The following is a 26689-nucleotide window of genomic DNA, read 5'->3' as shown; positions in this document are numbered from 1 at the left end:
ATACCTCGCTCCGGCACCACGTAGACATCGCTGCTAAAGCCTTTAATCACTACCACTTCTCTGATTCTGATCGCGTAAGAAGTTACACAGAGATCACTGTGCGCCACCAATCTGTGATGTTAATCACCGATGCTGCTAGAATTAACAGACCTGTACTGAAGTTTAACCCGGCAAACTCATGCTCGAGTAAAAAAAAAAAAAAATAAAAAACCCATTCGGCCACCGCCAGTGGTCGGCCACATCTGCATTTCTGTCAGATTTTGTCACTATTCTCTGAAAACTGGGAGACTCCTAGATAAATTCTGTGCTCCCACCGCGGTGGTTCGGCGTACTGTTGCCGAGCCCGAGGTCGCGGGTTCAATTCCCACCAGCGTCGGATGCATTTCGATGGGGGCGGAATGCAAAGACGCTCGTGTACCGGTGCTTTGGGGGCACCTTAAGGAACCCCACGGCGGTTGTCAATATGGCTCCTAGGCTCACCACTAAGGCGTCCCTCATAACTCATTGAGCACTGTCGGGACGTTAAACTACATAATTTAATTCCACATTTTGAGCACTTAGCAGACACGTCGAATGAAGGAAATGAAGACCGATTCCATAACTTATGTGAAGCCAATTATAAATTCCACTTCACGCAGTATTTTCTACCTGAAATGGTTCTTTTCTCCTCAAAACTTAACAGTTTTTGTATGCTCATATTGTTCAAACTTTGCAGGCGTTTGGACGACATCGCTAAAGCCCGCACGGCCGCATGCGTGACGCGTGGCTCGGAGAAAGAAATTTACTTTCTCGCCTGAAATTCACTTGCTTGACTGCTTTATTAGATACTCGCGAAAAGCGGCGCTTCAGCAACTGTGTCGTGTTCATGGCCACTGCACTGTAAACCGATTGAGACCTTTAAGCAAAATAAATCGGTTTATAGTATGGTTGCTCGTTCTAAGAATTTATGCTCTATAAACATCTGTAGAAAAAAAAAAAGAAAGCAGCAGCGCCAGAATTTCTTGCGCTGACGTTCTTTTCCGGGATCGTCATTCTTGCGCTGCATTTTTCAAAATCTTGTCGATATTCGCATTAGAACCTTGTCTGTAACAACCGTTAAACGCTACCATGATTAGGCAGTCGTTTTATCCCTTTCAAATGCAAAATAATGCAGGTTAGAAATGAATGTTGACATTTGACGCCTGGTTGTGCTTGGATACGGTACAATCCGTCCGATAAACGTTGGTATTACATGTAGTGACACCGTACACTGAGAACGCCGTCTATGCCGGTAATACGCTTTATTCACTTACGTCCTGGGAGTGCGAACGAAAACTATTTCGCGTATAGAGGCAATGCCAAATTAAGGCTTTCGATGGGGCGCGTTCGCTGTTTAGCTGAATGAAATGGAAGGTTAACCTGCCCATTTAGATTAACGCCCAGCATACGCGACAACGTGTGCGTGTTCGTCATGTGCCACGGTTAAAACAGTGCACTTAGTGTGATAAACACTTACACTAAGAGTTAGCTCGCTCAAGAATTCATGCGTGCAAGGCAGGCAAATTAATCACCAAAAATTTAGTGCGACATCTGTGAGAGGTTTCATGCACGTGGGCGCATTATTACACAGCTTTAGTTTCACGTACGTAGAAGCGTAGAAGCGCCCCTGTGTTGAGCGTTCCAAGTACGTGGCGGGCTCTGCCAGTTACCAGGCAGAGAACGCGGCACAAGCTATAGCACGGACGCGCAGTGCGCGACGTGCGAGAATTGCACGTTAGCTCTGATTCCGGATCGACTTGAACGAACTTGGTTGTAGTAGCGTTCATGTCTGCCGGCAGAGGGCGCCAGTAGACATGTGGAAGCAACGATATATACGTTTGCGAGACCTCCACCCACAGACTGTTGCGTACGCATGCGGCACGTAGCGCACGCAAATATCTCACGTTTGCGTGCGCAAAGCTTCTGTGTACGTGAAACTAAATCTGACTATTATTACCTATACGTTTAACAGAGCTTTAGTTTAATAGATTATTTTTACGAAGAGTACCTAAATGTGCCTGAAACAAGCTTATTTTCTTCTAACTGTAATGACCTATTTGTGAGAGTAAATATTCGTGGAAAAAAAAAAAAAAAGCGTCCATGCGTGGGGTTCTATAGTATTGTGATAACGGGCGAACATCGGCTTGGCTCTGACGTGAGGCTCGAGTATCTCAGCGTGGAGTTCAGGCCAGAGGCATGTTGTTGAGGCTGAGCTCTCTACCTATCCCCTATCAGAGCAGTTGGCGCTCTCCCTCACACTAAAGGGCACCACAGAAAGCACTGACAAATGCGGAAGGTTGGGCTGCGATCAAATGAGCGAAAGAGAATGTGGTCACCAACGAGCTTTGTAAGGTGGCGGAAGAAATTACTTTTGTCCTGCGCAGGCGCCGACATTTTAAAATATCCCGTTCTGCACTCTGACGCACCCTGTCCTCATTGCTCTTTCTGTTAATGGCTGCTTACCGGAACGTAGTGTGCACTTACTCAGCGCCAATCGCATGACACCATCTCCTCGACTGAGAAATTTTCCAGTAGCCTTTGCTTGGTATTGTTTTTGGCGTTGCGAGTCGTGCAGACGTGAAGCGCAGCTATTGATGCATTAAAGCTGATTGCGCCGTTTGCTGTGCATCTTCAGGTGGTGTATGTACAGCCCAGGATACACCGGTGCTAAACGTTAAACTGCTCAATTGCTAACGCACACTACTGCCTTGCGCTGCTCGCGCTACCGAGCGTCACATACAGAGACTCTTCACGCCCATGCGTTTTCGCCTAACCTGCACAGGCCCCGCCGGCTGAGATTCAACAGGGCGTCCGAGCCCTTGTACGCCACGATGGCGCTTTTAATGTGTTTTACTTTTGCTTGGCGTCGAGCAAACACTTCCCGAGATAAAGCGTGTAGGGGCATTCAAGGCGTTCAGAATCTTTAGGGTAGCTTTTTGAGGATCTGCTGAAAACCCAGCTGGTTCATAATTGAAGTTAGCAACCGCGCTGCTCATTTGCCTAATATTCGCGTTTATTCTACTCCCTATAGGAAGCCCAGAGCTGGAGAGATAGTTTAACATCTGCCTATCCCTAACTTGTCACTCAACCGAGAAGTCGGCAGCAGCCCGCGCAGCGCCGCTCAATTCAGTGGCTCTTTGCGCGGGCCACGTTCTCGAGCCTGGTGCGGCGCGCACGCCGCGCGCTCTGCGGCAGGCGGCACCGCGCTCGCTCACCAAGGGTCTTGGGCTCGTCGCCGACGGGCGTGCCGGGCGGTAGGTCGAGCATGAGCCCCTTGCCCGGGTTGTTGAGCAGCCGCAGCATGGGCACCAGCGTCGAGCTGGCCAGCTGCACGACGAGGTGGCCCGTGTTCAAGGAGGTGGTCACGGCGAGCACGGTGGCGTGCAGGTCGAAGCTGGCCACGCGGTGGCCGTTCTGGGTGTTCCACAGCTGCAGCGTGTTGTCGTCCGAGCTGGACACGGCCACCGAGCCATCCAGCGTCAGCTTGGCCGCCCGGATCGCCTCGGTATGGCCGCGCAGCACGAACCGGTCGCTGCCCGTCGTCACGTCCCACACGATCAGGTTGCAGTCCTGGGAGCCGGACACGGCCAGCGAGCAGCGGAACGGCGCCACCGCCACGCACATCACCGGGCCCTCGTGGCCCACCAGCACCTGCACCGCGAGTCATTCCAGCGGCATGAACGTCCGAGGCGTATTCACCGCGCGATCCAACTGGACTCGCTAAGCGAAACAGCGGAAGAGAAACGATATCTGTTCTCTCCTAACTTGTTTCCAAGTCTCCTATTTCTGCTCTTAAAGCTTTTATTCCTCATCATATTTCACTATACCGAAACACGGTTCTCCACATTGGCACACAAAAGCTTTTAACTTCTTTACCTTTTCCAAACTCTCTCCTTTCTTATTCCCGTTATACTCTTGTGGTGCTGGACGGGGTGCCTTTAACCATCACCCCAACATATCCTATCCTATCTGTTCCAGGAATCAAGGCTGGGAAGGACATTAGAAAATGCACAGGCGCATAATAATGGCGTATTGGGTAGTCGTCAGGGGGCGCGGTTGTCCTTGTACTTTGCATACCCTAGTTTTTCTGGGCAGTGCCAGTGGCCGGCAGAGAAACGATTTCTCCGGCCTCCATCCCGCATTTGTCAAACACTGCTGACGCGCCTGACCACGGCTGTAAGAAACGTAGCGGACAACTACGGGAAGGCGATGTGCGTTGTCTTTTGACGGACGGCATGATACGCTCGTTCCACTCTGCTAGGCCTCATTCGGTTTACTTTAAAAGGGTGTCGATGGCACCACTGACTTTCTACGCACTGGGCACATAGTAACTTCAGACAATTGCCATAAAATCAAAAAGAAAGCAACATAAAATAGAATATGCATGCATCTCCGTGAAAACAGCGGTCTATAGTCGAAAGGGACGTAACAAGCAGCAACAATAGGTGAAAAAAAAAAAAGGCCACAACGAGCTCACGCAGCGTAAGGCAGAAGAGACGTAACCCCTTATAAAATATATGTTGTTTTAATTAGGTTTTAAATAGGTTTGATCGATACAATGAATTGAGCTTTAATTTAACCTTGTTTGCGTATTTCGTTTGAGTTCTCATTAAAAAAAAAACATATCCACTGAAATTAAATTAAAACTCAGAACTGACATTTTCTGTTTAGTTTTATTTAGGTGTCTGCTAAGCCACACGCTCTAAGTTTCTTTTTTTTTGTGAATAAAAAGAAGTATGGCAATTTTAGTGGCATAACTTTTATTTGCCCCACTTTTTGAGTAATTTTACTGTAACATCACTTTTGCCGTCATTTTACATGGTTCACTCCCTTGTGGGAGTAACTCCTACTCCCTTCCTGAGTCCAGCATATTCACGGAGTATGAAAGAATCCAATGCTTCGATGCCGTTGTAAGAGATCCCGCACACTCATTCAGATGCGTAACTATCGCCTGACGCAACAAGACAAGCCTTAAGGCTGTCAACATGGCTCCATGGAGCACGATGGCGTTTAGCGATGTTTATTTATAGGTAATTTCAGGGGTAAGGTCCATTGTGTCCATCTCTAAGCAATATAACTAAAAATATAATTGGGATGAAATTGTCATACTACTTGCGAACTACTTACGAACAAGCTGCGAATCGTATTTGGGGGCGTGTTGCCACTCGTGGCTTCTGTAGTGCTGCGTATATGTTTTCCCCTTTTTGCATTGTACTATAAGATAAACCGACGAGGTGCATCTTAGTTAAAGAGCCGCACCCCAGGTTTGGGCATTGAAAATAGAAAAGCGCAGTGCGTAGAACACGTTGGTGACTATTCAGTCTGTACAGTAATGGACCGACGTAATCCGCGAAAGCAGCTGATAATTCAGACAAAAGTCCGCGGGCCGGCCCTCCTTTCTCGGAGGAGCCACGCTCTTCACCAGCAGATGTTACGTCATAGACACGGTACTTTTATGTCATACGCATGATGCCGGTAATGCACAAAGAGCCAGCAGCAACGCGAACTCAATGATTCCAGTGAAACGCAATACGAAAAAAAAAAAAAAAAAAAAAGCCCTGCTTGAAATACACACCGCAGCAATAGAAGGAAGAGAAAATAGACAGGCGGGGTTAGTGACGTAAATGTCACGTGGACACTTAGCACCAATGGGAGAAGCCAGGAGGGGAATGTCGCTGGAGGGAGCTCGTAGAGACCATATACAGAGTTTGCTATACACCAAATACTATAGTGAACTCTCGGGCTCGCGTGTCTACGGGATCTGAAAGTATGATGGTTAGTACACGGATTTGGACTAAACTTCGTCCTTCTGGCATCATACGGCTCCGTGACATTGCAAAACGATCACTTTCAGCAAAATTGTGCCTTACATATGCAACAATTCACAGTTATTACGCATGTACGGAGAGTCATATTGCCTTCTGCATTTAGAAATATGAAAATCGGGCCATTATAGGGCAGGTAAGACGCAGTAAATAAAGCCACAAGAACGTCTGAAGCCTCAAGCCCGATGAACCGACAAGTCCATGCACTAAACACCATGGTAGTTAAACGACCGCAGAGCCAGAATTTCCTAGAAAGCTCTGTGGTCGATGCAATGGCTGAGAGCCTCTGCTGCGGGATGGGTAGCTCGCCTCCCCCTCGCAATTCAACATTTTATTTGCTTCTATGTCGGCTACTATAAGGAGCCGTTTTTAAACATTCTTGCGGTAAAGAACGCTCACTGGACTGCCTAATTATGTTTTCTAGCATATATGACGAACGTGTCTGACCAGGCCACGGTGAAGGGCCCTTTAACATTTCGAGCCTTTCCTTAGCTTTTTCCTTTTTTTTCCTCTGTGCGTGCGTTTTTCTTTGCTCACGACGTGCACCGGCTGTTTCACTCTGAGTTTTTAAAATTTTTTGCCTATTCTACGAGCTTCCGTCAACAACTTTGTAAAACTTTTTTTTTTTTTTTCGCCGGTTGAAGCGACGCCATCTGAGCCAACCCTTTTCTAATGACAGCGCGTGTGCCTGTTTTGTGCTGCATCAGCACCCGCCTTTCAATACCGTATTGTTTGCGGAAGACAAGGTGCTACAATATTGATGACGTGTGCGTTGTTTTCCATCCTTCAATGTGCTCTTTTACTCGTGCGCCTTTTCCACCTTCACACACCTCAGCTTGTTCTTTTTTTGTTTGTTTCTTTTCCTGGCCAACACGCCAGACTTCTTTCCCAGACGACGACAGGTACCCATGCCGTTTCTGCAATCATTGCACTTCCTCTTTCGTACAGGGCGCGTTCTTTAAAAGTTTGATGAGGCATGAAGAATAACACGGTCTAAAGGAGGAACGGGAGGAAGGCAAGAGAGCTGGTTTCAGCAAACAATGCGATAGGAGAGGTTATCCGAACGATCGAAACAAGGTCGGTGCGCTCAGTTCGCCTGGAAGGCAAGTAAAAAAAAAAAAAAAAAAAAAAAAAAAAAAAAAAAAAAAAAAAAAAAAAAAAACCGACCCCGCATCAACACGAGGCAAGCGCAGCGCACTCTGCCGGGAGAGGGGAGGGGGGGGGGGGAGAGATAACGGAGGAAGCAGGCAGCGCCTCGGGGCATTGGCCCCTATAGGCTCAGGTCGCTCGTTAAGCGCAACGAGCCACGTGACAATCATGTATAGGTGCTCTCAATTAAGAATAATACAGCAGCTTAAGAGTGACGCGACGCACTTTAGTACTTCCATTTGTCTATAAATCAGCAATAAGGTGAAACAGTACGATGTGAAATACAGGAAGGAGGGAAGAGGACGACGTATTTGCGCTTTTCCACTGTACGACCGAGGCGCGCCACCTCCGCAGTAAATGCTGTGTTCTTAGCGGTAGAAGATTGCTCCGCATGCACCTGCCAATGCTTATTCTAACCGATACTGCATGAAGCGATGCAAGAGGGTGGAAGTGGAATAGCGCGTTTCAAAGCCCGGGCTTAAAAAAAAAGAAAGAAAAAACGGGGAAGGCCGAAACACCCTTAGTCGCAGCTGCAGCACCTCCTTTTGTTCGATTGCCTGTGAGTGCGCTGGATCGCACAAGAAGGAGGGGGGGGGGGGGGGCGATATACGATGCTTGCCATAATGGCCACAATGCTCGGGCTGGGAACTAGCAGCCGTGGCGCACCTCTTCTAATTTAATTACTATTATTTATGTATAATATTTGTTGGTGATGAAGCGCTCATGGAAATTGTCCTTTTTTTTCATCACGAAGATACTGTCCAATGTTTGCTTTCGTGTTCAGTGACGTAACAGAAGGCGCTCTGGGTGGACCGCATTTTGTAAGATTTTTTTTTCTTCCTTCAGTGCTATTCATTTGTTATCTTCCATCACTCAGATTGGCCGATCTTGGCGATGACGAGGGCGCAGTGCAGAGCAAACCAATGACCAATGGCAAAAAAAGAAAAAAAAAGAGTACACACGAATAATACAATAGTACAAAAATACAATATTGGAATAGCATAACGTAATGGATCTTTTCTAGTTCGAATTTTATTCCATTCTTGTCATCCACGTCTCCAGATAGGGCACTTATGGGGATAATATAGGCGGGGCCGGCGCAGACTGGTTTAATTACGAAGTGAGAAAATACATAAAATGGGAATAGAAAAGCAATACACGAAAAACAAAACCGCAGCATCATTTCGGCGTCAAGGGAAAGCCATATCGCCAGCACAATCTCTCGACCTGCATGTGCACATAAATGGTATAGACACATACAGGGAGCGCCATAATTACGGTCACACACTTTGATCAATAAATCTGCCTCTAATTTTTTAAACATTTCCGCACATCCTTTCCTAAACGTTTCTTCAATCTTTCTTCTGTATTTAGTGCCTATTTGTTTATTTTTCAGGAAATGGCACCACGCGCTGGAATCACATCAACCCACAACATCATAATTAAGCATCATTGAGCGAGGCCGGACACTCTCCTTCAGAGGTCGGCAAAATTCTAAAATTTCACCTCAAAACTGTCTACTGGGCTTTCAAACATAGTACTCGTTAGGATGAAAACCACAGTGACCGGGCTGCCCCTGTGGTCACTTCTCACATTATTAAAGTTGCGAGCAAGGTAATCCAATGCGAGCCACGGAGAAGCATCAGAAGGGTGGCCTTGGAGATGAATGCGTTGGCGACAACAATGACAAGAGCCGTGCGAAGGGACTTCAAGATGTTTCCCCTACATGTTCCAGAGAAGACATGGAATGACAGAGGCGCAGAGGAAAGGAAGGATGGAAAAATTGCCGGCTGCTGCTGGGCACAGGCCGCGAATGGGGGAGGCTTAGCAAATGTCTTCACGGATGAGAAACGTTTCACGGTAGAGGCCCGTAACAACACTCGGAACTCTCTTGTGCTTGTTCCGACGTCAGAGCTTGCTGAAGCAGCAAGTTGGACAGTCTTTCGAAACTCCCACGCGGTGTCTGTCATTGTTTGAGATGAGGTGACCACCACTGGCCGCATTCCTCTTGTTTTTGTGACAAAAAGCGCAAAGATCGACACCTCAGACGTTTCAAACGTAGTTTAAAGATATTCTAGAGCCTCATTCACTGCCCTCATCTCTGTCCTTCTTAGGAGAGTAGTCTTGAACTTTGCAGCCGGACGGCGCAACAGCAAAACAATCCAAGAGCAAATCAACAATACAGCAGTGGTGTCGCGCTCTCACGCCAGACTTCATTCCAGCTGAAGAGTGGCCGGCTAACTACCGTGACACAAACCCTATAAACTTCTGTGCGTGCGTTATTATTCAAAATGAGGCCCGCGAGCCCTACAGTAGTCCAACATGGTGGGCTTGAAAGCGTCGCTGGATCGAGAATGAAGAAAAATTCTCCTATAGGGGTACCTTGTGGGCCGCGATTCAAGCGTACCCAGAACGTTTAAAGGCCATGATCAAGGCCAGGAGCAAAGACAATGAATAAAATGTTTTGTGTTGCATTCCTAAAATTTCGCGTAAATGCGCCACAAAAGGTTTCCTGAGATTTTTTTTTAATTCTCAACCAATATTAGGCAATAAACTTGTGATAGTATTTATGACGCACCCTGTAAATAACACTCGTTAGGCATTTGCTACATCGATGCAATTATACAAAATGAAAAAAAAAAGAAGTGACGTTCTAGTGACGTGACTCGTGGTTGAGGGATGTTCGCAATACTTCAATAAAGTGCAACAGCAAGTAAAAAAAAAATTAAATTATGGGGTTTTACGTGCCAAAACCACGATCTGATTATGAGGCACGCCGTAGTGGGGGACTCCGGAAATTTGAACCACCTGAGGTTCTTTAACGTGCACCTAAATCTAAGTACACGGGTGTTTTCGCATTGCGCCCCCATCTAAATGCGGCCGCCGTGGCAACAGCGAGTCAACAACTGCGTGGTACTACGCAATAAAGCTAAGCTGATATCGCATTTATTATTTTTTTCCTATTTAGTGTCCCTTTATGGTGACCTTGAATGGAAGCGTGCAACTAGATTACAATGCGAGCGAGCAGTCAGACTAACTTAAAAGGTGAAAAGGTGAATCTAATTATTGCAACATCTGCCTTTTTTTTTTCTGTCTTTTACTTTGCGTTTCTTGTTTTCAAAGATGAATTTTCTTTAGAATACCCACTTCCGCCAGATTCTTGGTCTATCTCCCTTAGTGGGTGCGAGCCATGACAGAGGTTCATCATCATTATCATCATCAAGCGTGCAACATCGCGGACCTATTTCTGTCCACGCACTGATATTTCACAGCGCCAACCCATCAGCCAAAAACGCGGCCAAGTTCTCGTAGTGCCGTATTGTAGTCTAAACTAGACAGTAAAATACGTTAGAAGGCGCCAGTATTTTTGGTGCGTGAAAGAAGAAAGGTTATTCGCGGTAGAGTGTTTTGCGCTTACCTGAGTTAGCTTTGCCGTGGCGACTTCCCACACCTTGAGCGACATGTCTTGCGATCCGGTGACAATGGTTTGGCAGTCGTAGGTGACGGTGTAGCACAGTATGGCTTCGCTGTGGCTTACGGTCTTTTCGCTGTCCGTCTCAAACACCGGCCAATATTTTAAGCTGCGCAAGCAAATCGGGGACAGAAAGCATGAATGGCAAGCGACATGTTGCCACAACCAGGTATCATACCACAGGAACACTTCCATTTGATTGCATACCTAGGTTAATTAACAATTACAGTTTCGCCGCACGTCTTATATGGTAGTGACACTTGGCTAAACACTTCACAATAATTATCAGTAAATAACAAACTTTCACAAAACGATATAAGTATAGAAGGAGGAGAAGTGTTGCTTGCTAAGCCACAGGAGGCACTGGACGAATTCATATTCTGGATAATCTGCGACGAAGTTAGGGTAATAAAGTTGTTTTACTTTTACACCTTTTAATGAGGATCGGTAGGTGTAATGAGGCTGCCCTAACGCACTGCAAACTTTATTTCAGTTTAATTAGGATTCCTTTTTTTTCATTCATAATTGTGTTCATAAACGTGCGCTTTAGTATACGTAATTATCTGCCTTATATTTTGTCAGACACTTTTTATATCGAGAAAAATTTCGTCCTCAGACGCACTCTGAAATCTCTGAAGATATTTGTCCAGTTAGCAGTGGAATACACACAAAGCTGGTTAAAGTATAAAAGTTTATTTATTTTGAATATCAGCACTTTCTCAGAAAATTATCATCATCATCATCATCATCATCATCATCATCATCATCATCATCAACAACAACAACAACAGCAACAACAACAACAACAACAACGCGTACTCACGTCAACACAGACATCGTTTACTTTAGCTAATATGAGACTGCGCCACGTCTGCCTTTTGCAGAGCAGTCACTGTGCTGAGGTAATAGAATGTCGCACGAGATAAGAAAAAGATACGACACCGAAGCCATGATTTGGCTAAGTTCTAACGACGCCGTGAATACTGCTACTCGAGTGCTCTGACACATTTGTCAAGAAAACCTTGGCATTACTTAAAAAAATCAAAGCCCTTCCACTAGTGAAGATGGAAGCCAGCGAAGCTGTGACTATGGTGGGTCTGCTATAGTGAATATTGCTATAGGGAATTTATATATTATCATTATTGACTATATTGAGCGTCTTCGGCATGTCCGTCAAAGAGCAAGGACACCGGCGTCTTGTTTTCGCCCGGCGCGATGGCCAAGTAGTGCGTTTGCTACGCCAAGTCCACCCCATCGTCATAGACTAGCATATGAGCCACAGCGTCCATAGCCGTGGCACACAGCACAGCATCGTTAGGATCCTGACGTCAGGATCCTGGAAGATGTGGTTAAACGAGTGTCCGTCCCATAGCGAGACCAAAGGGCAACTGCTGATAACAGCGCTAGTGCGATCTCTTACGTCACGAGACAAAGGGGCACAACGATTGGTGGGACGTGCCACCGCCGAGTATCGCGACACTTGTGAAAGAGGCACCGGCGGTGTAGAGGGGGTGGAATCGTGACCCCAGCCACGCGACGAATGCTGCATACCCTACTCTCCCCCAAACAACAAGATAGTGAAGAAGAACCCACCCCAATTGAATTGATATGGGTCCCGGCTCACGCAGAGAACCCGGGGAACGAGGCGGCCTACCAGTGTGCTCGAGGATTCGTCAGCCGAGCGGTGGGTCCCGTCTCCGACCCAGAGGACCTGGTCAGCGAGCCACTGACCACATGCCACGATATTGCCCAACACTGCCGCCTCGCAAGACGGACAAAACCCCCACCTCATCCCAAGCTCACCAAGGGACAAGAAGTCACCTGGCGCCGACTGCAAACCCACTCCTTTCCCTACCCGCAAATATACGCAAACATTTACCCTGACTTGACAGACCCACACTGCTCATTATGTGGGTCCATAGCCTCCTTAAATCATATTCTATGGGACTGCAAGGAAGATCCCCCCCCCCCAGACAGATCTCCTGGCCACTCCCTCGCCTGAAGCGTGGGAAGCGATACTAATGAACCCGAACCTGGAGGTTCAACTTCGGGCCATCAAAAGAGCCGAGGAGGTGGCTGTAAGGCATCACCTGGTTGCCACCCCTCACTAAGCCAAATTAACAAAATAAAGTTGTTTCATCCTCCTCCTCTATCCATCATCCGTTTTGATACTTGTGCTAATGCAAAACTGGCGGGCAACCGCCACTCACATGGAAACAAACCACCACGCACATGGAGGCTAAGCAAATTCTAATGATGATAGTTTTTTTCTACACGCGGACACGATCCTGAGGAACATAGCCCTTAAATATCCGCCGACTCAGCGATTGCTGCGGCTGTAAACTTATTTACTGCGGCATCACTTGCTCTTCACAACGTCTCCAAACATCTCACTCCTGCAATCCTACGCGAACTCCCCGAAATGTGCGCAACGACGCCCACACGACAACGACATGAGGATGATGGCATGATGACTTAGTGTTGTCACTGTAAAATGTGTATGTGGCATCGGTGCTCTATAATGAATAAACGATGCGTGACTCACGGCACAACGACGCACGTCGCAGCTAACGAGAGGACGCACGGAGTGACCCCTATTTCGAGTTCTTTACTGCTCTCTCGCAGAAAATTATTCAATGACTTAGCATCAAGCTTCAATCGCCACCATTGACGAAGAGGCCATCGCACGCGCTTGGTCATTGCATGGCAGCGTTTACTTGCGAGCTTGAGCCATTGTTAGAGGACCGAGCAAGCAAGAAAACGCCGTGCTTCTGGGTATGTGGCGAAGTAATCATGTTTATAGTGTACAATAAGCAACGCGCATCATGTATGTGTGAACCTTATGTATGAACAAAACTGAGCGACAGTTGGCGAGGTTTAACGCCCCGCATCACTTTGAAGGTTGCTTCAGTGGATTACTTTTGGCCCCTCGAGTTTTTTTTTGCGTGCATTGATATCTCTGCAGACAAGCATATTTGCATTTTGCCTTCATAAAAGTGGGCCCGCCTCGGCCACGAATCGAACCCACGACCTTGCACTCAACAGCAGAACGCCATAGCCGCTGAGCTACCACGGCCGGCTACGCATGTAGAGGACTCAATTTTCGCGACCTAACCTTGGTGATTTTGTCGAATGGGCTGCAATGTGCCAAGAAATCGCTTCAGCTAATAATTTTCTCTGATGTCAGAATATATGTCATGCTCTTCTATTTGACAAACTTTGACAAACACACATCGTTGGCAAAGGGCAGCGTGTAGGTGACCTCGCGCCTATTACTTGCAGGTACAGTCTCTCTCAATAGTTTCGAAGCTATTCGACGAGTGACGATGTCTGTTGCTGGGCTCTGTTTCACGGCTCCAGCTGGCGCTTCGCAGATTACAGAGTGAGTAGCAATGTCCCTTTTAATTTGTGCAAGCTCAGAGTCTATCTATAGGCTGTCTGTTTGCCATAATTGGTTCAAACTAAAGGTAAAATCAAATTATGAATTTGAAACAAATCTGGTTGAGTTATACACGGACACACGAGGCGCGTTCACGCGCGCCATCACCGCCGCCATGCTGTCACGGTATGAACGGCACGTGTGCCCTCTAATGTCCAGAGACGCGAGAGACACGCAATGTCATTGGTTACAAAGACAAAAAAGCCGAGTGCACGCACCCTCATGCTCCGCTCAATCGGCTCTGCAGCGGAGCCAGGGCAGTGTTCTGCCTTTCGCGTTGTGCGCACACCACACTAGCGTTCCTGCTGTGCGCCGCTGTCTGCATACCACATCCAGGCGCATACAGTGGTCAGAGCAGCAACGAACAGTGCGCTTCAAGCTACAAAACTCCGACGGTTTCCCTTCTGTCTTGTCTCGTGCACCACCGGCGAGACGCTTAGCTAAAACGCTCCCGTACAAAACATGCCGCGAGTGGCGTACCTGTTGTCGCTCTTCCCGCCGACGGTGAAGACGACGTTGGCGTGCAGTGTCACCTGCTTGGCCGTCTTAGCGCAGGCGATGAGCTGCGTGGCGCTGTCGGCCGTCCAGAGCCGGTGCATCCCCTGCGCGTCCACTGACAGCACGCGCCGGCTGTCCGACGTCACGAAGACACTCACGATCTTGCTCTGGTGCTCCTGCAGACGCAACGCGTACGCTTAGCGGACGTACCACGCGCAAGTGCGCGCTCCTTCTATGACCGACGGAGTATAGTCGTATAGAGAGAAAGAAGGAAAGAAAGAAAGAAGGAAAGAAAGAAAGAAAGAAAGAAAGAAAGAAAGAAGAAAGAAAGAAAGAAAGAAAGAAAGAAGACACGAACAGGAAACTGCACGTGCGCGGGTGTCGCAGATTAGCGTTTAAGGTATCTGTATGGCAGCTAGAGATATTCCAGCACCTTAAAAATCTCTTGACGAAGCTAGCCGCCAAACGTTCATTGAATATTATTCTTAGAACGGTAAAATATACTGTACCCAATGCGCATGGCTGTAGAACTGAAAATGGTATGAAAATTGGTAAAGTTCGTGCACTCGCGAGGCGCTTGCGGAACAATTGAGCCCTTTTAAATGACAGTCACTAACGGCTATTTTGAAGCATCACAAGGTGACTGTGTTGCCGCGAAAGTGCTCTTAAGAGGCTGCAAATGAGCTTTTTTGGAGAAAAACACTTCTTTCTGCTGTCGGAAAGTACTGAGCGCGAAGGGAGTTCTTCGCCCCCGAAAACACGGCGTCTTTGCGCAATTTTGTTCGGATCGAGTCACCGCCTTGTTTGCCATTGTTGTAGAATGCAAACCGGTCACGCAGTCAATAGTGCATGCACAATGGTAGATCGGCCTTCACGCTATAGCGTTCTGTTTCATGGTTTAGGCTTCTCGCGCAGTTAGAGTTAACTGAAGTTGTTTTGCAAGCTTGGAGAAGTACACCACGGCCTACTTCGTGCTATATGCTGTACATCTTCTCCTTCTTCTTCTTTCTAGTGTTTTACGTGCCAAAACCAGTTCTGATTATGAGGCACGCCGTAGTGGAGGGCTCCGGATTAATTTTAACCACCTGGGGTTCTTTAACGTGCACTACAACGCAAGCACACGGGCGTTTTTGCATTTTCGCCTCCATATATGCTGTATATGCTCTACAGCCCACACAGAAGCGCACTCTCGGTTTGTGACCGAACGCCCGCACCAGCCAAGCAGCTTTCAAGAATGGGCACTGCCGTCTTCGGCAGCCCGGGAAGATCAGGTGCGCAAAGTATGCACGGGCGGGTGGCACTGTACATGTTTTTAAAGACGTTGGCCAGACAAGGAAACTACTCTGTACTACTGCCTTCTCCCTTAAAGAAGCTCCCTTAACATTATAGCAAGTCGTAGCCAATGGCACAGAAACGAAGAGCTAGTATACGATTTGTATACCTAGGGATGGGATTTCTCGGCATCTAAATTTTTCGAATTCGGCAGGAATTTATCGGCATTCCATTTTTTCTCAAAAAAAAAAAACATGACTTATCGGCGCTTATATCTTTTTACTGTGCCACATTTGGCGATTTCGGCGTTTCCTTGGTTTGAAATATTTGCTCCCTTTTATTCAAAATCAGAAGCAAAGAGTGGCATCAGGAATTGTTATTGTCATAAAGGCAGCGAGGCAAGGTGATCATATAGTTGAAATAATTTGTTAAAAATAGAGGTGTCCGCAGAGCGAAATTGCCGAATCGAATCTAATACGAATAAGAAGCAAAACGATCTTTGGATGTAGAATCGAATAATGAATATTTTAGCTTTAAAAAAAACTGAGATATGGAGGTTCGCGTGGGGTCCCTTTGGTGCATAGAATGAATTTGAAGGCTTATTTACGTTATTTGATACATGTAATGCAGGTTAAAAATGTACTTCCGGTCAATTGAGGAGCTTGTCAATAAGAAACCACTGAAAGGTGATCGCGTCTGGCGTACCGTGATAATGACCGCAATGAAATAAAAGAACAGCGCTTATAGTGCTATAAAAGTGCTATAAAGAGCACTGCGCATCGTTTGAAGGGGATGCGAACGTGGTGGGATTGCGGAAATAATTTTCGTTGCCTAAATCGAGAAAGCCAATTCGTAGGCGGCCTAGCTAGTGGCGAGGTATATCCTTATTGATTGAGTGGAAGTTATTCAATAGAAGTTAGGTACTCCGTGAATTTGCTCAGGAATTGGCGCCTCTCTGCAGGAAACGCGGCTTCAGTATACAGCAGAGCCTTTCGAAGCAGTAGTAACCACTTGCACGTGGCTCTCTCCTTTCAGATTCTAATAAGTGTTCTTATCCTTTATAAACTCAAATCGAAACGATTATTCGACAACTTGGAATAGTGAACTGGCGAATCGAACACGAATCGAATAGCCAGGACTATTCGATTTGTATTCAGAATTTCGAACATTCGCATGCTCATAGTTAAAATACGCACTACACGCAGATGTTTCCTTCAGAGAGCTGGCAGCGCTTTCTCCGTTTATTAATCGCATTTGGTTACAACCACATTGAAGTTAGTTAAGCATAGGAAAGCACTTGAAGTGCTGCACCCGAGAAGCAAGCCACTCCGAATGGTGCATTTTCCACAAAAGGATGAGCTCGACATTGTCTTGCACTGTGTTGAACATATACTTCGCAAATTCCATTTTTTATGGTGTTCGCTTCCTCACTTGTCACCGTTGAGAATAGAGAACAGCAAACAATGAATTCCTTTGACATGCTCGCCTTTAAGATTCGTGTTTAGAACGCGGGCCACGAAACAAGCAGCATAACGATTGTCACTGAAGTGCACATCGGCACTCTGGTTCGATCCGCTCCACGCCGTACTGCCGTTTCTCAACGAGACGTTTTCTGAACGTAGAGCGCGATTCTTAGCTAGATCCAACTATCTCACTTTCGTATTATTCTACTACAAGTTAATTTTTCTAGGTCGCTGCGGGTGGCCTCGTATGAGATATCTAGGAATACATTGGCTTCCGCCCGGGAATTGAACCCGGGTCGCAATAATGGGAATCTTGCATGATACTACTAGTCTTAATGGCTTATCTTGTCTAACGATAGGAATCTGATGCACCCAGCACACAAGTGTTCTCTCCTATCACATTTCTTTCATGGCCATAATGAGCGCTGGCACTAAGATTTAGAAACTTCTGCTTTATGAGAAGATGATGGAGATTAACAGCTCTTTTGTTAGATAATTTTGACTGGAGCTTCTCGCTTAGCTACGCCTTGAGTGTCTTGGCTTGCGCGGAAGACACCTCTAATAATTGAGCACACCGTTAAGGTCGTCATTAAAAAAAAAAAGCAAACAGGACAGACTGTTCACAACAATTTTGGCTGCATGTCTATGTTCTTACCAATTGCCTGAAATGTTCGTCTGGGTTATCTCTACACTTTTGCAGTAACATGGATGGCAAAGTCAGTAGGTGACACGAAATTAATCTACACGGAGCTCTTCGTCAAGAATGTTGTCGCGCGTGATGCGGACTAAGTTTGACTATAGCCATTACGAACTCGTAAGTTCACCATTTTTCGGTAGAAACTGAATTTCTAAAATTGAATTCAGCAGGCCGCTTTTCGGCATCTATCGGTACGGCTAATACCCAAAACTTCAATCCCTACGTATACCTTTTCTTCATTCTGTCTTTGAGACTTAATACAGATCGTTTAAAAGAAACGGACAAAGTCCAAGTTTTCCTGTGGTTATAGCGCAGTACTCTACCTTTTAAAGCAGTTGAGGAGTATGTTTATTTAGGCCATGGTCTCTATAGGCCAATTAATCACAGGAGACCCAGGTGATGAGACGGAAAACTCCGGACAAAAATGTTTCGCAGCGTATATGAAAGGCACTGCTATGTTTTGGAAGGATGCTTACTAGTCTAACGGTAGATGATGTAATCAGTGTATTCAGTTTGAACTAACCTATGAGGCCAAAACTCCGAGGGTGACAAATGAGCTCGAGAGGAAACCGTGCAATGAGGTATGCAATGAAAAAAACAACAACGACAGCGCGTATTATGAACGAGTGGGCACACACCTTGAACGTGGAGACGACCAGACCTAGAGTGAGCCCCCAGACGCGGAGCGTGTTGTCCTCGGAGCCGGAGACGACAAACAGGCCGTTGGGTGCGAACGCCAGGCAGGTGATGGCGGCCGTGTGGCCGTCCAGGTTCGTGTGCGCCTCGCCGGTGCTCATCTGCCACACTTTGAGCTGGCCGTTGCGTGACCCTGCGGCGCGTTCGTTCATTAATTGTAAACAATGAGTACGCGGGGAAAATACGGGCAACCAAATTGCCACGGAGGGATATGCCCACGTAGGCGTTTATCTGTCGCCGTGCTACACTTCGCGTCCCCTACAATGCCCCGAACGTCCACTTTGTGTCCCATAGCGACCAGAGAAAAGTTACCGCCAAGGTGTACCCATAGAATATTTCTCCTATACAGCCCCATAAGCACCGTGCACATCCACGGACAAAACAGAGTGCATAAGAGTGCGTAAAAGCGCGAAGACCAGGATCACTTTTGGCCAGCCTTAAAGCTGTCTTGGTTGGAAAAGTCCCCTAGTTTATTCAGGAGAACCACCATCTCAGAAATGCACACTTTAGCTAAGGAATTTTCTATCACCACAAAGCCAGGATTCCGGATGATATTGTGGAAAACGAGGTCACGCGCACTGTGGCCGATCATGGATGCCGTGCACATGTGCTTCTAGTTCTCAGAGCTAGCATCACGTGCCGCATGCAGCTAGTCATCATTGCCTTCTTATTTCTCGCATTCCTATTTTGAGCTGAAAGGCAAACACTGCACCCTATTTACCTACCTATATTGAGAACACAGAAGTCCAAAACACAGCTGCATTCTTTTCTTCTTTTTTTCTCAATATTTCCTCCTAAAAAATGTGACGTATCTCACATCGTATTTTTTTTTTCAAGACAAGCAGTAAGGCAAATATTTTAAAATGTCCATTATGGCTTTATGTGTCTTGTGAGAGTGCCGACATCATCAAACTAACACAGCCAAACATGTACATTTCTTGAAATTATCTTCATAAACACAATTCTGCAATATAAAGTGCGCCTGAGAGCCGCTGGACATCTACAAAAATAAAATTTTCCATCAATGGAGGGTGTGCGTATGCGCACCTGAGACGCTTTGTTTTGTGCCGAAATTCAGAAGAGTTGTGTATAGCAAAGCCAAACCGCTTACCGTTACTGTTACAATTCCGGCATCATGTTAGCTTTGCGTGTGCTAGCTCATTAAATCACAACCATATAGTTCCATGCACCTGCATTTATATTTCCAATAAATATTTTGCGTAATCGCTTCAGAGTTAATCTCGAAAAGCATTGAACGCAGTACTGTCTCAGGAAAATATATACACCGGTAGTGGTGCCGTGAAAATTCAATTAAATTTTATTCTCAGCCACCTTTCAGTTGCGCGGTGTCCTGCAGCGAACTGTTGGAAGGCAACGCCACATGGCAGGTAAACGTGAAACAGCATCCTGCGGCAGTAACTTCCAACGATGCCTGTTTCATATTTCCCATTATTTTCGCCCTTCATTATCGGCCGAAACGAAGCCGCGCTGCTGCTGTTATCGTCGGGATCCGCCGCTCGGCACGACGGACAACAAGAAAAGAATAGGAAAAAAAATGAAATAGATGAATTTTTCATTTTTGAATCCATTTTATATTACATTCCTTGTTTCTCATCACCCACCACGCCAGTGCCCGATTCTATAGGAATCACGGTGACGGGGCGGCGTGCGAGTCGTGTCCGGCCCTATGATGAAGGGCGAATAAAATGAAAAACGAAGTGGAAGAATACTGTCTCTGAACTGTTCAAGCCGGTTACGCTTTTGATCGACCTGGGACTTGATTCTTTTTTTTTTCGAGTTAACTCTACGATCGTCTATAGTCATGTGACTCTTTTTCTTCTTTTTGTGGGGGCATGCAGAAATCTTAGGCTTGATAGCGCAAATTGTTTCCAAATAGGGAAATTTGATTTACAGGCTCGGTTTGTCGACCTTTTTAATTCAGTTCCTTTTTTTTCCTCAGGCAGCCTTTTGTGACACACTATAGTTTAGGTGCACGGATATTAGCCCAAAATCGCTGGTCACCATTGATTACACAAGGCACGTGTATAAAGAACTCATCTATAATGGCTACCACTTCCGAGAATTTTTCAGCGGCTTTTAGAACGCATACGGAACCATCTTCGATAGCGTGTATGGATACTTCAAGCATATATAATAAGCTTGAACGAGCCGCAATAATAAAGAACCTGTTTATCTAAAGTTCTTCACCATCTGCTTTTTGCTTTTAGAGGCTTCTTTTAAAAACGCGCTGATTTAAGGCACTACATGGAGAAAAAAAAAAAGATGGAAAAACAAGTTGACAGGACAGATCGGTTTCGCTGGAAGCTTGCGTTTCCGTCTTCTTTCTTCGTGTAGTGCTTTTAAATCAGCGCGCTCTTAAAAGAAATCAAAATTGACCAACTAGCCCTATTCATTGCTCTGTTGACAGTAATTTCTAGACACATCACGTCCCTTATTGAGGCTTCTTTAGGTTTCCTTAACTATCTGCTTGTTGGTACCGGCAAAAGTTGTGACAAGGTGTCGGTAAATGACCGATAACAGTACAGAGCAGTACGACCGATGACGCGTCGTGGGCACACTGATGTTTGTGTAACATTGAATGCCGAACCTTTCCAAGAGAAACGCCACGAACCACTTTCCGTCTGGCCGAGACACGTCTATGTTGAAATCACCCACAATTACGATGGGAGTGGAGTCGGAAGGGGTGATCCAACCAAAGGTGCTTGGCGTTTGCGGCACGATCTTCGTCCGTATCACGTGCCGCCCGCCGTCGCCGCACACATTCCCGCTTCTGTTCACGACGGCACGTGTTCTTAGTAGGCACGGTTCTTCCGCAGTCCTCACCACACGCGGCCTACCCATTGCACGGGTGCATGGCAGGGAACTGAGATAAGGTTACGTGGTTGTCAAACCGCACTCCATACTAAACAGCGTCTATTCCGGTCTCACTTTTTTTATTACGATACTTTTAAAAACAAATCACAATACGTTTTGACACATCTCGCGATTAAACGCAGATGGGGCATACCCGGCGATACGCTTTTACACCGCGGCGGGTGCGAGCCGCCAAGAGTGGAGAACGAGGCGGAGCTTACCGGTGACGGCCACGCTGCCGTCCCTGGAGAGAGCTACGCAAGACACGGGGTCCTTGTGCACGTCCACCTTCTTGGACTTGGGCTGCGGGTGGCACATCTCGCTCTTCTTGAGGTAGAAATTCCACACCACGATCTTGTTGCCAGCTGCCGTGATTAAGAATGTGTCCCTACTTTGAGCCTGGAAAGGAGAAGAAAGACACGGAATCCTTGAAAAGGCTGGACGTATAGTGCTTGACGAGGACCCATCAGACCGGGGCTTTGCTATAGCATGCAGCATGCTTAAGAGACTGCTGCGTGAATTCTGGCAGGTACACAGCTTGAGTAAAAAAGATACGATACCACGAAAAATCCGCGTGAAACGAAAAATATGCAGATCCAAACGCACATGTTGGAATGTATGTGAAGGGAAGGTTTAGTGAAATGGCTAACTAAATCCGATGTGACTAATGGTGATGCCTACAACCGTGGTTATTATTATATGCAATCTTATTATATGTAATCTGTAATCTCAAACAATGTTGATGGACCACGCAGGTCCCAGTTTAATCTCGTGCAGTGTTTATGTTTATGCACTACACCGCTCACAAGCCCGCGAATACACGCAAAGTGCCTCGAGCGGCCAGTCGCGTGGCAATCTTGTTTGTATTCGCGGGCTTCTTTCACGCTCGGAAAAACACATTTATGTAGCACGTATTGAGCAACAGAAAGCTGTATCGGGGAGTTTTTTCTGTTGCTCTACAATTTTCTTATTGAAACTTTTCATCTAATTATAATACTTCAGAAGTTCATTAATTAATTAGGACTAATTATGTAATTAGGCGCAATGCAAAAAAACTAATCAGTGAGTATCTCCAATCGACGGCAAACAACATTACCTCGGTTCTGTCCAGCTGCGTGGCATCTGCATATTTTTAAATCTTGGTGCATGATAGTTGGGACACCCTGTACTGCTCTCTTTTACCGCTGCGGCTGAAGGGGGGACGCACCTGAATGGCGACCACGGCGGCGTCCGGGTGGGCGGCGAGCGTCTGCACCAGGCGCGCCGAGTGGACGTCGTAGACGAAGGCCTTGCCGTCGCGCGTGCCCAACACGCAGCGGCAGTTGTCGCGCGCGAAGCCCAGCGCGCTGACACGGCCCGCGTACCCTTGCAGGCAGTGCACGTCCGAGCCCGTGGTGAGCGAGCGCACGCGCACGCACTGGTCGGCGCAGCCCAGCAGCAGGAACGTGCTGTCGCCCGAGATGCTGAGCCGCTCGACGGCCGCCGGCATCGACAGCGTGTTGAGCAGCGTGAACGTCTCCAGGCACCAGATGCACACCGTGCAGTCCGAAGACGCTGCGACGACAACCGGGAAAAAATGCACCGGGCTTATAAACCGGTATATGCGTTTAGTATGGCCGACCTGTCTTTCTTTTTGTGTGTGTCTTGCTCACAAATATCTCCAGAAACACATTGTGTTCCACCAGTAATGAGGTCCAAGCGAGGTTGATTATTTTTCGCCTTGAAATAAAGCATGTCAGTATAGGTGAGATAATATAATACACGACCTTGGGGGCAAGCTAGCTAGCACCACTGCTCCATGTTTCAAACCAGACGAAGCCAACAGAGAATGATGCCAAGGAAAATAGAGCATCGCACGCGTAATAGGAAAGATACGGGCACGGCTCTCAACGGCGGCAAGGCGTGTTTTAATTTGGCCACTTTCGTTCCCTAGTTTCCTCATTATTTGTACATTTTGTTAAAAAAAAAACGCTTAACCTTGCACTCGGCCGCGCAACGCTTGAAAAAGCGAAGCTGGGCGATCGTAGCCCAGCATTTTCCGGAAGTGCGCGCGAACTTTTCATCTTATTACTCATGATGATGATAATTTCTTTTCGCGCGTCTCGGACTTGCGGCCGTCACTGCGCGTTGCCTAGCGCAGCTTGCAACACCGACACCGTGTTCCAATGCCGACACCGCGTTCCAGGAGACCCCCTCCGTGAATGCGTCTCTCTCTCGCTCTCATAGCGCACAAAACCTCTTCACCTCGCAGAGCACGAACGTATACGAACGCGCCAGCTGCGGACGAAGAGGACGACGCTCGAACGCAATCATGTGGTTCGCATAAATAAATGCACGTTCCGCAAGCGCGGCTCTATAGTGGCTCTAGTGGTTACGACGGTAGCTTTGGGACCGGGGGTACGCGGGTTCGAATCCCGCCTCAGCAAGAAAACTTCTTTTCTTTCTTGGTAGTGTCTTGTTACGCACCATAATTTACGGCTGGCTTAAACGCTGTTTAAAAAACGGTGCACTTTATCTATGCTTTTCTTGTTGGCTTCATGTGGTTGTAACTTAGTTCTTTATTATTTAAATTAATTTGAATTTAAAGCGCACCTGATGACTTCCAAAGGTGGTTAGGCGTGAGAAGCCGTGGTGGGCGATACAGCGCTATTTTATAACCCTCTTCGGTGACAGTCCCAATGACAATGGAACGGGCTGTGCTGTGCTTTAAGAGACGTCGGCGAGATTCGTATGAGATTATGCATTCCACGATTTGTGTTTTTGGTAGAAAAGTGTTAGGTTGGCAAGAGTACCAGGCATCCCGGAAGAAGATAGACTAACATGAGCACGAAAGTATATAGTATATAAGGGAGTGCTAATGTCAAGCACCAACGCAAGACGCTGGCGTTGGGCAAACTCGCTTTGCGCAAAACTAAATACGCTCAATTTGCATGGATGAACTGATGCACGTAATTATACATTACTGATTGATGTTTCTAATATGGGGCAGCAGAAATGTCCCGTTGATAACTGGGCCGAAAGATAATGACACTGTTCATACCATCAATGCTTCCAATTGTAGTGGACAGAGCATGCCTCTGGCGGCCGGCAAATATAAAGCCGACGTTTATCTGAGCCGAAAACTTTCCGCTGTCCATATTTTACTGCTTTCAGAGGTTACCCTTTACAACTGAATGATAATGACACGTATGGGCGAAATGTATGAAGATAAAAAAAAAAAAAAAAATGTGCGCAGCCGCTGTACTGGGTCGTCCGCTAAGAAAGGTCTAATTTTCTTCGACTTCCAGCAGCCGATCCTCTGGCTGTATCGAATGCTCAATTTATCTTTAGTTTTCGGGAGGTGTCGCACTACTGTCGAGTATGCCGATGGGTGTGACTGCGGTTCATTATTCGACATTTTCTTATTTGGACAGGACGCAAATACAAGTGCCTTGCCAACACCAAACTGGACAACGACATATTAATTACAAGCAGTTCTTTCTGGTAATGTACCTGCATCTATAGCAGTTCAAAGTGAGTAATTTAGAATTTTTTCAGCAATGAGATACCGAGCGTTATCCTCCAATTTCAAAGGAAGAAGGGAAAAAAATGGTCGAAATGATGATACCCCATCTGACTCGCCTCAAAGCCGTCGCCAATTTGCTGCAAACAGCCACTCTACACCATAAACAGCACTCTTTAGAGCATAAAAAATACAAAATGTTCAGCACTTGAGCATTGAGCTCGCCAGGGGCTCGTTCTGCCACATCCACAGACGCTCAAAGGAACCGATGCAGCGAAGCGAACAAAGCAGGGAGGGAGAAGTTGACCAAACACTGTATACCAGTGGCGAATATGTCGTCACCGCGGTTGACTGCCACGGCGCTGACGACGCCGCGGTGATTCTCGAGGCGCTGCACCAGCTGGCCGGTGTCCAGCCGCGCCAGCACCACCACGCCGATCTCGGAGCCACTGAGCACCAGGTCCTCGGCGTTCGTGCACGTCACGCACAACACACCGGCCACGTGGTGACTGCATCGGAAACGGAGCGTCCAAACTATAGCTTCATTTTTGCAAGTGAAACTTACTCGCTGCCTCGTGTTTCATCAGGCAAACTCGCGCTTCATCAGCAAACTTATCGCCATTAGAAGATTAGTCGAGTAACAGAAGGAATCGCCCTGCTGGCCCTATAAAGTTACGCGTCAAGAAAGGCAGTGTTTTGAGACAAGTACCTTAGCCTCCTCCGAAGCTCTCCGGTCACCGGGTCCCAGACGAGGACGTCCGTGTCCTCAGAGCCGCTGAGAAGGTGCAGGCCCGACGGGGACATGTACAAGCAGGTAATGGCGGCTTTGTGGCCTGCGTGCGAGTAGTGGTGGTCAGGCTGTGAGCAGCCTTCTTAAAAGAAAGTCGGCGACGAAAGTTACCGTTTCCAATCAATCAATCAATCAATCAATCAATCAATCAATCAATCAATCAATCAATCAATCAGCTTCCTCTCACAGAATACAAAGAATTAAATCGCCCAATATGACAGCAAATCGAGTCAACATAAGTCGCACGCTAAATTTCGGCCTTCATTCAAACAGAACGAATAGAAAATATTTCCGATTCAGAAACCTAGTCTTAGAATAACTGGTTTCATAAAGGCAGTGGGGCAGAACAATTCGGAACTATAGCACATTATGCCAGGCACACGAGCAATCCTGAGTTCAGCGTTTTTAAGTCAATAACTTTCACTCTGGTCCGCCAAGGGCATTTGACTGATTGATTGACAGGGTTTAATGCCCAAGAACAACGCAGGAGCTATGCGAGAAGCCGTAGTGGAAGGCTCCAGATACATTTTGACCACCTGGGGTTTTTTAATGCACACTCAAACGCGGTATTTGAACGTTTTGGCTTTTGAGGCAGGCAATCGAACTCGAGGCGTTGTACTTAGCAGCAGAACTAGACTTGCACTATGCCTAGTTTGTAGATGGCAGCAATGTAACCGCAACTCCTGTCTTGGCTTATGCTGACAGTATGAATAAATCAATAAAAAAATACCTTAGCTATTGTGCCAACGCGGCTCATTGAAGTCTATTTCAGTTCCAGTCGTCCTTTGAACAATATTAGTCGCTCATTGTTCTTTTATGGAGGTCATCGATGCTGATACAATGTTTTTTAATTGCCACGGGTGGGTCACACTTCGATGTTTATGCAAATATAGAAAAAATTGTGTTGAAAACGAGACCGGACTACTTGTCGGGAGAGGTCGTAACGGGATTTTGGGGCAGGTTTGCTGATGGCTGCCGATAGCATTCGACCAAG

At 46.8% G+C, this 26689-nt stretch overlaps 1 protein-coding gene across 1 annotated transcript in view; it reads right to left on the bottom strand.

Annotated features, from left to right (window-relative positions):
• LOC119436680 (protein qui-1-like) overlaps positions 1-26689 on the bottom strand; it is a 556193-nt gene that overhangs the window by 9557 nt on the left and 519947 nt on the right. Inside the window, exons 18-25 of the mRNA XM_037703643.2 lie at positions 25615-25738; positions 25227-25414; positions 22611-22957; positions 21625-21802; positions 18472-18662; positions 14384-14577; positions 10411-10573; positions 3234-3669 (exon numbers count right to left, since the gene is read on the bottom strand). Coding sequence (XP_037559571.2) covers positions 3234-3669; positions 10411-10573; positions 14384-14577; positions 18472-18662; positions 21625-21802; positions 22611-22957; positions 25227-25414; positions 25615-25738 — 1821 coding nt within the window. The remainder of the gene's footprint in view (positions 1-3233; positions 3670-10410; positions 10574-14383; positions 14578-18471; positions 18663-21624; positions 21803-22610; positions 22958-25226; positions 25415-25614; positions 25739-26689) is intronic.

The sequence above is a fragment of the Dermacentor silvarum genome, chromosome 1, assembly GCF_013339745.2.
Source record: "Dermacentor silvarum isolate Dsil-2018 chromosome 1, BIME_Dsil_1.4, whole genome shotgun sequence".
Lineage (NCBI taxonomy): Eukaryota > Metazoa > Arthropoda > Arachnida > Ixodida > Ixodidae > Dermacentor > Dermacentor silvarum.
Note: the sequence above shows the minus strand (reverse complement) of the source record. Positions and strands in the feature narration are given on the sequence as shown.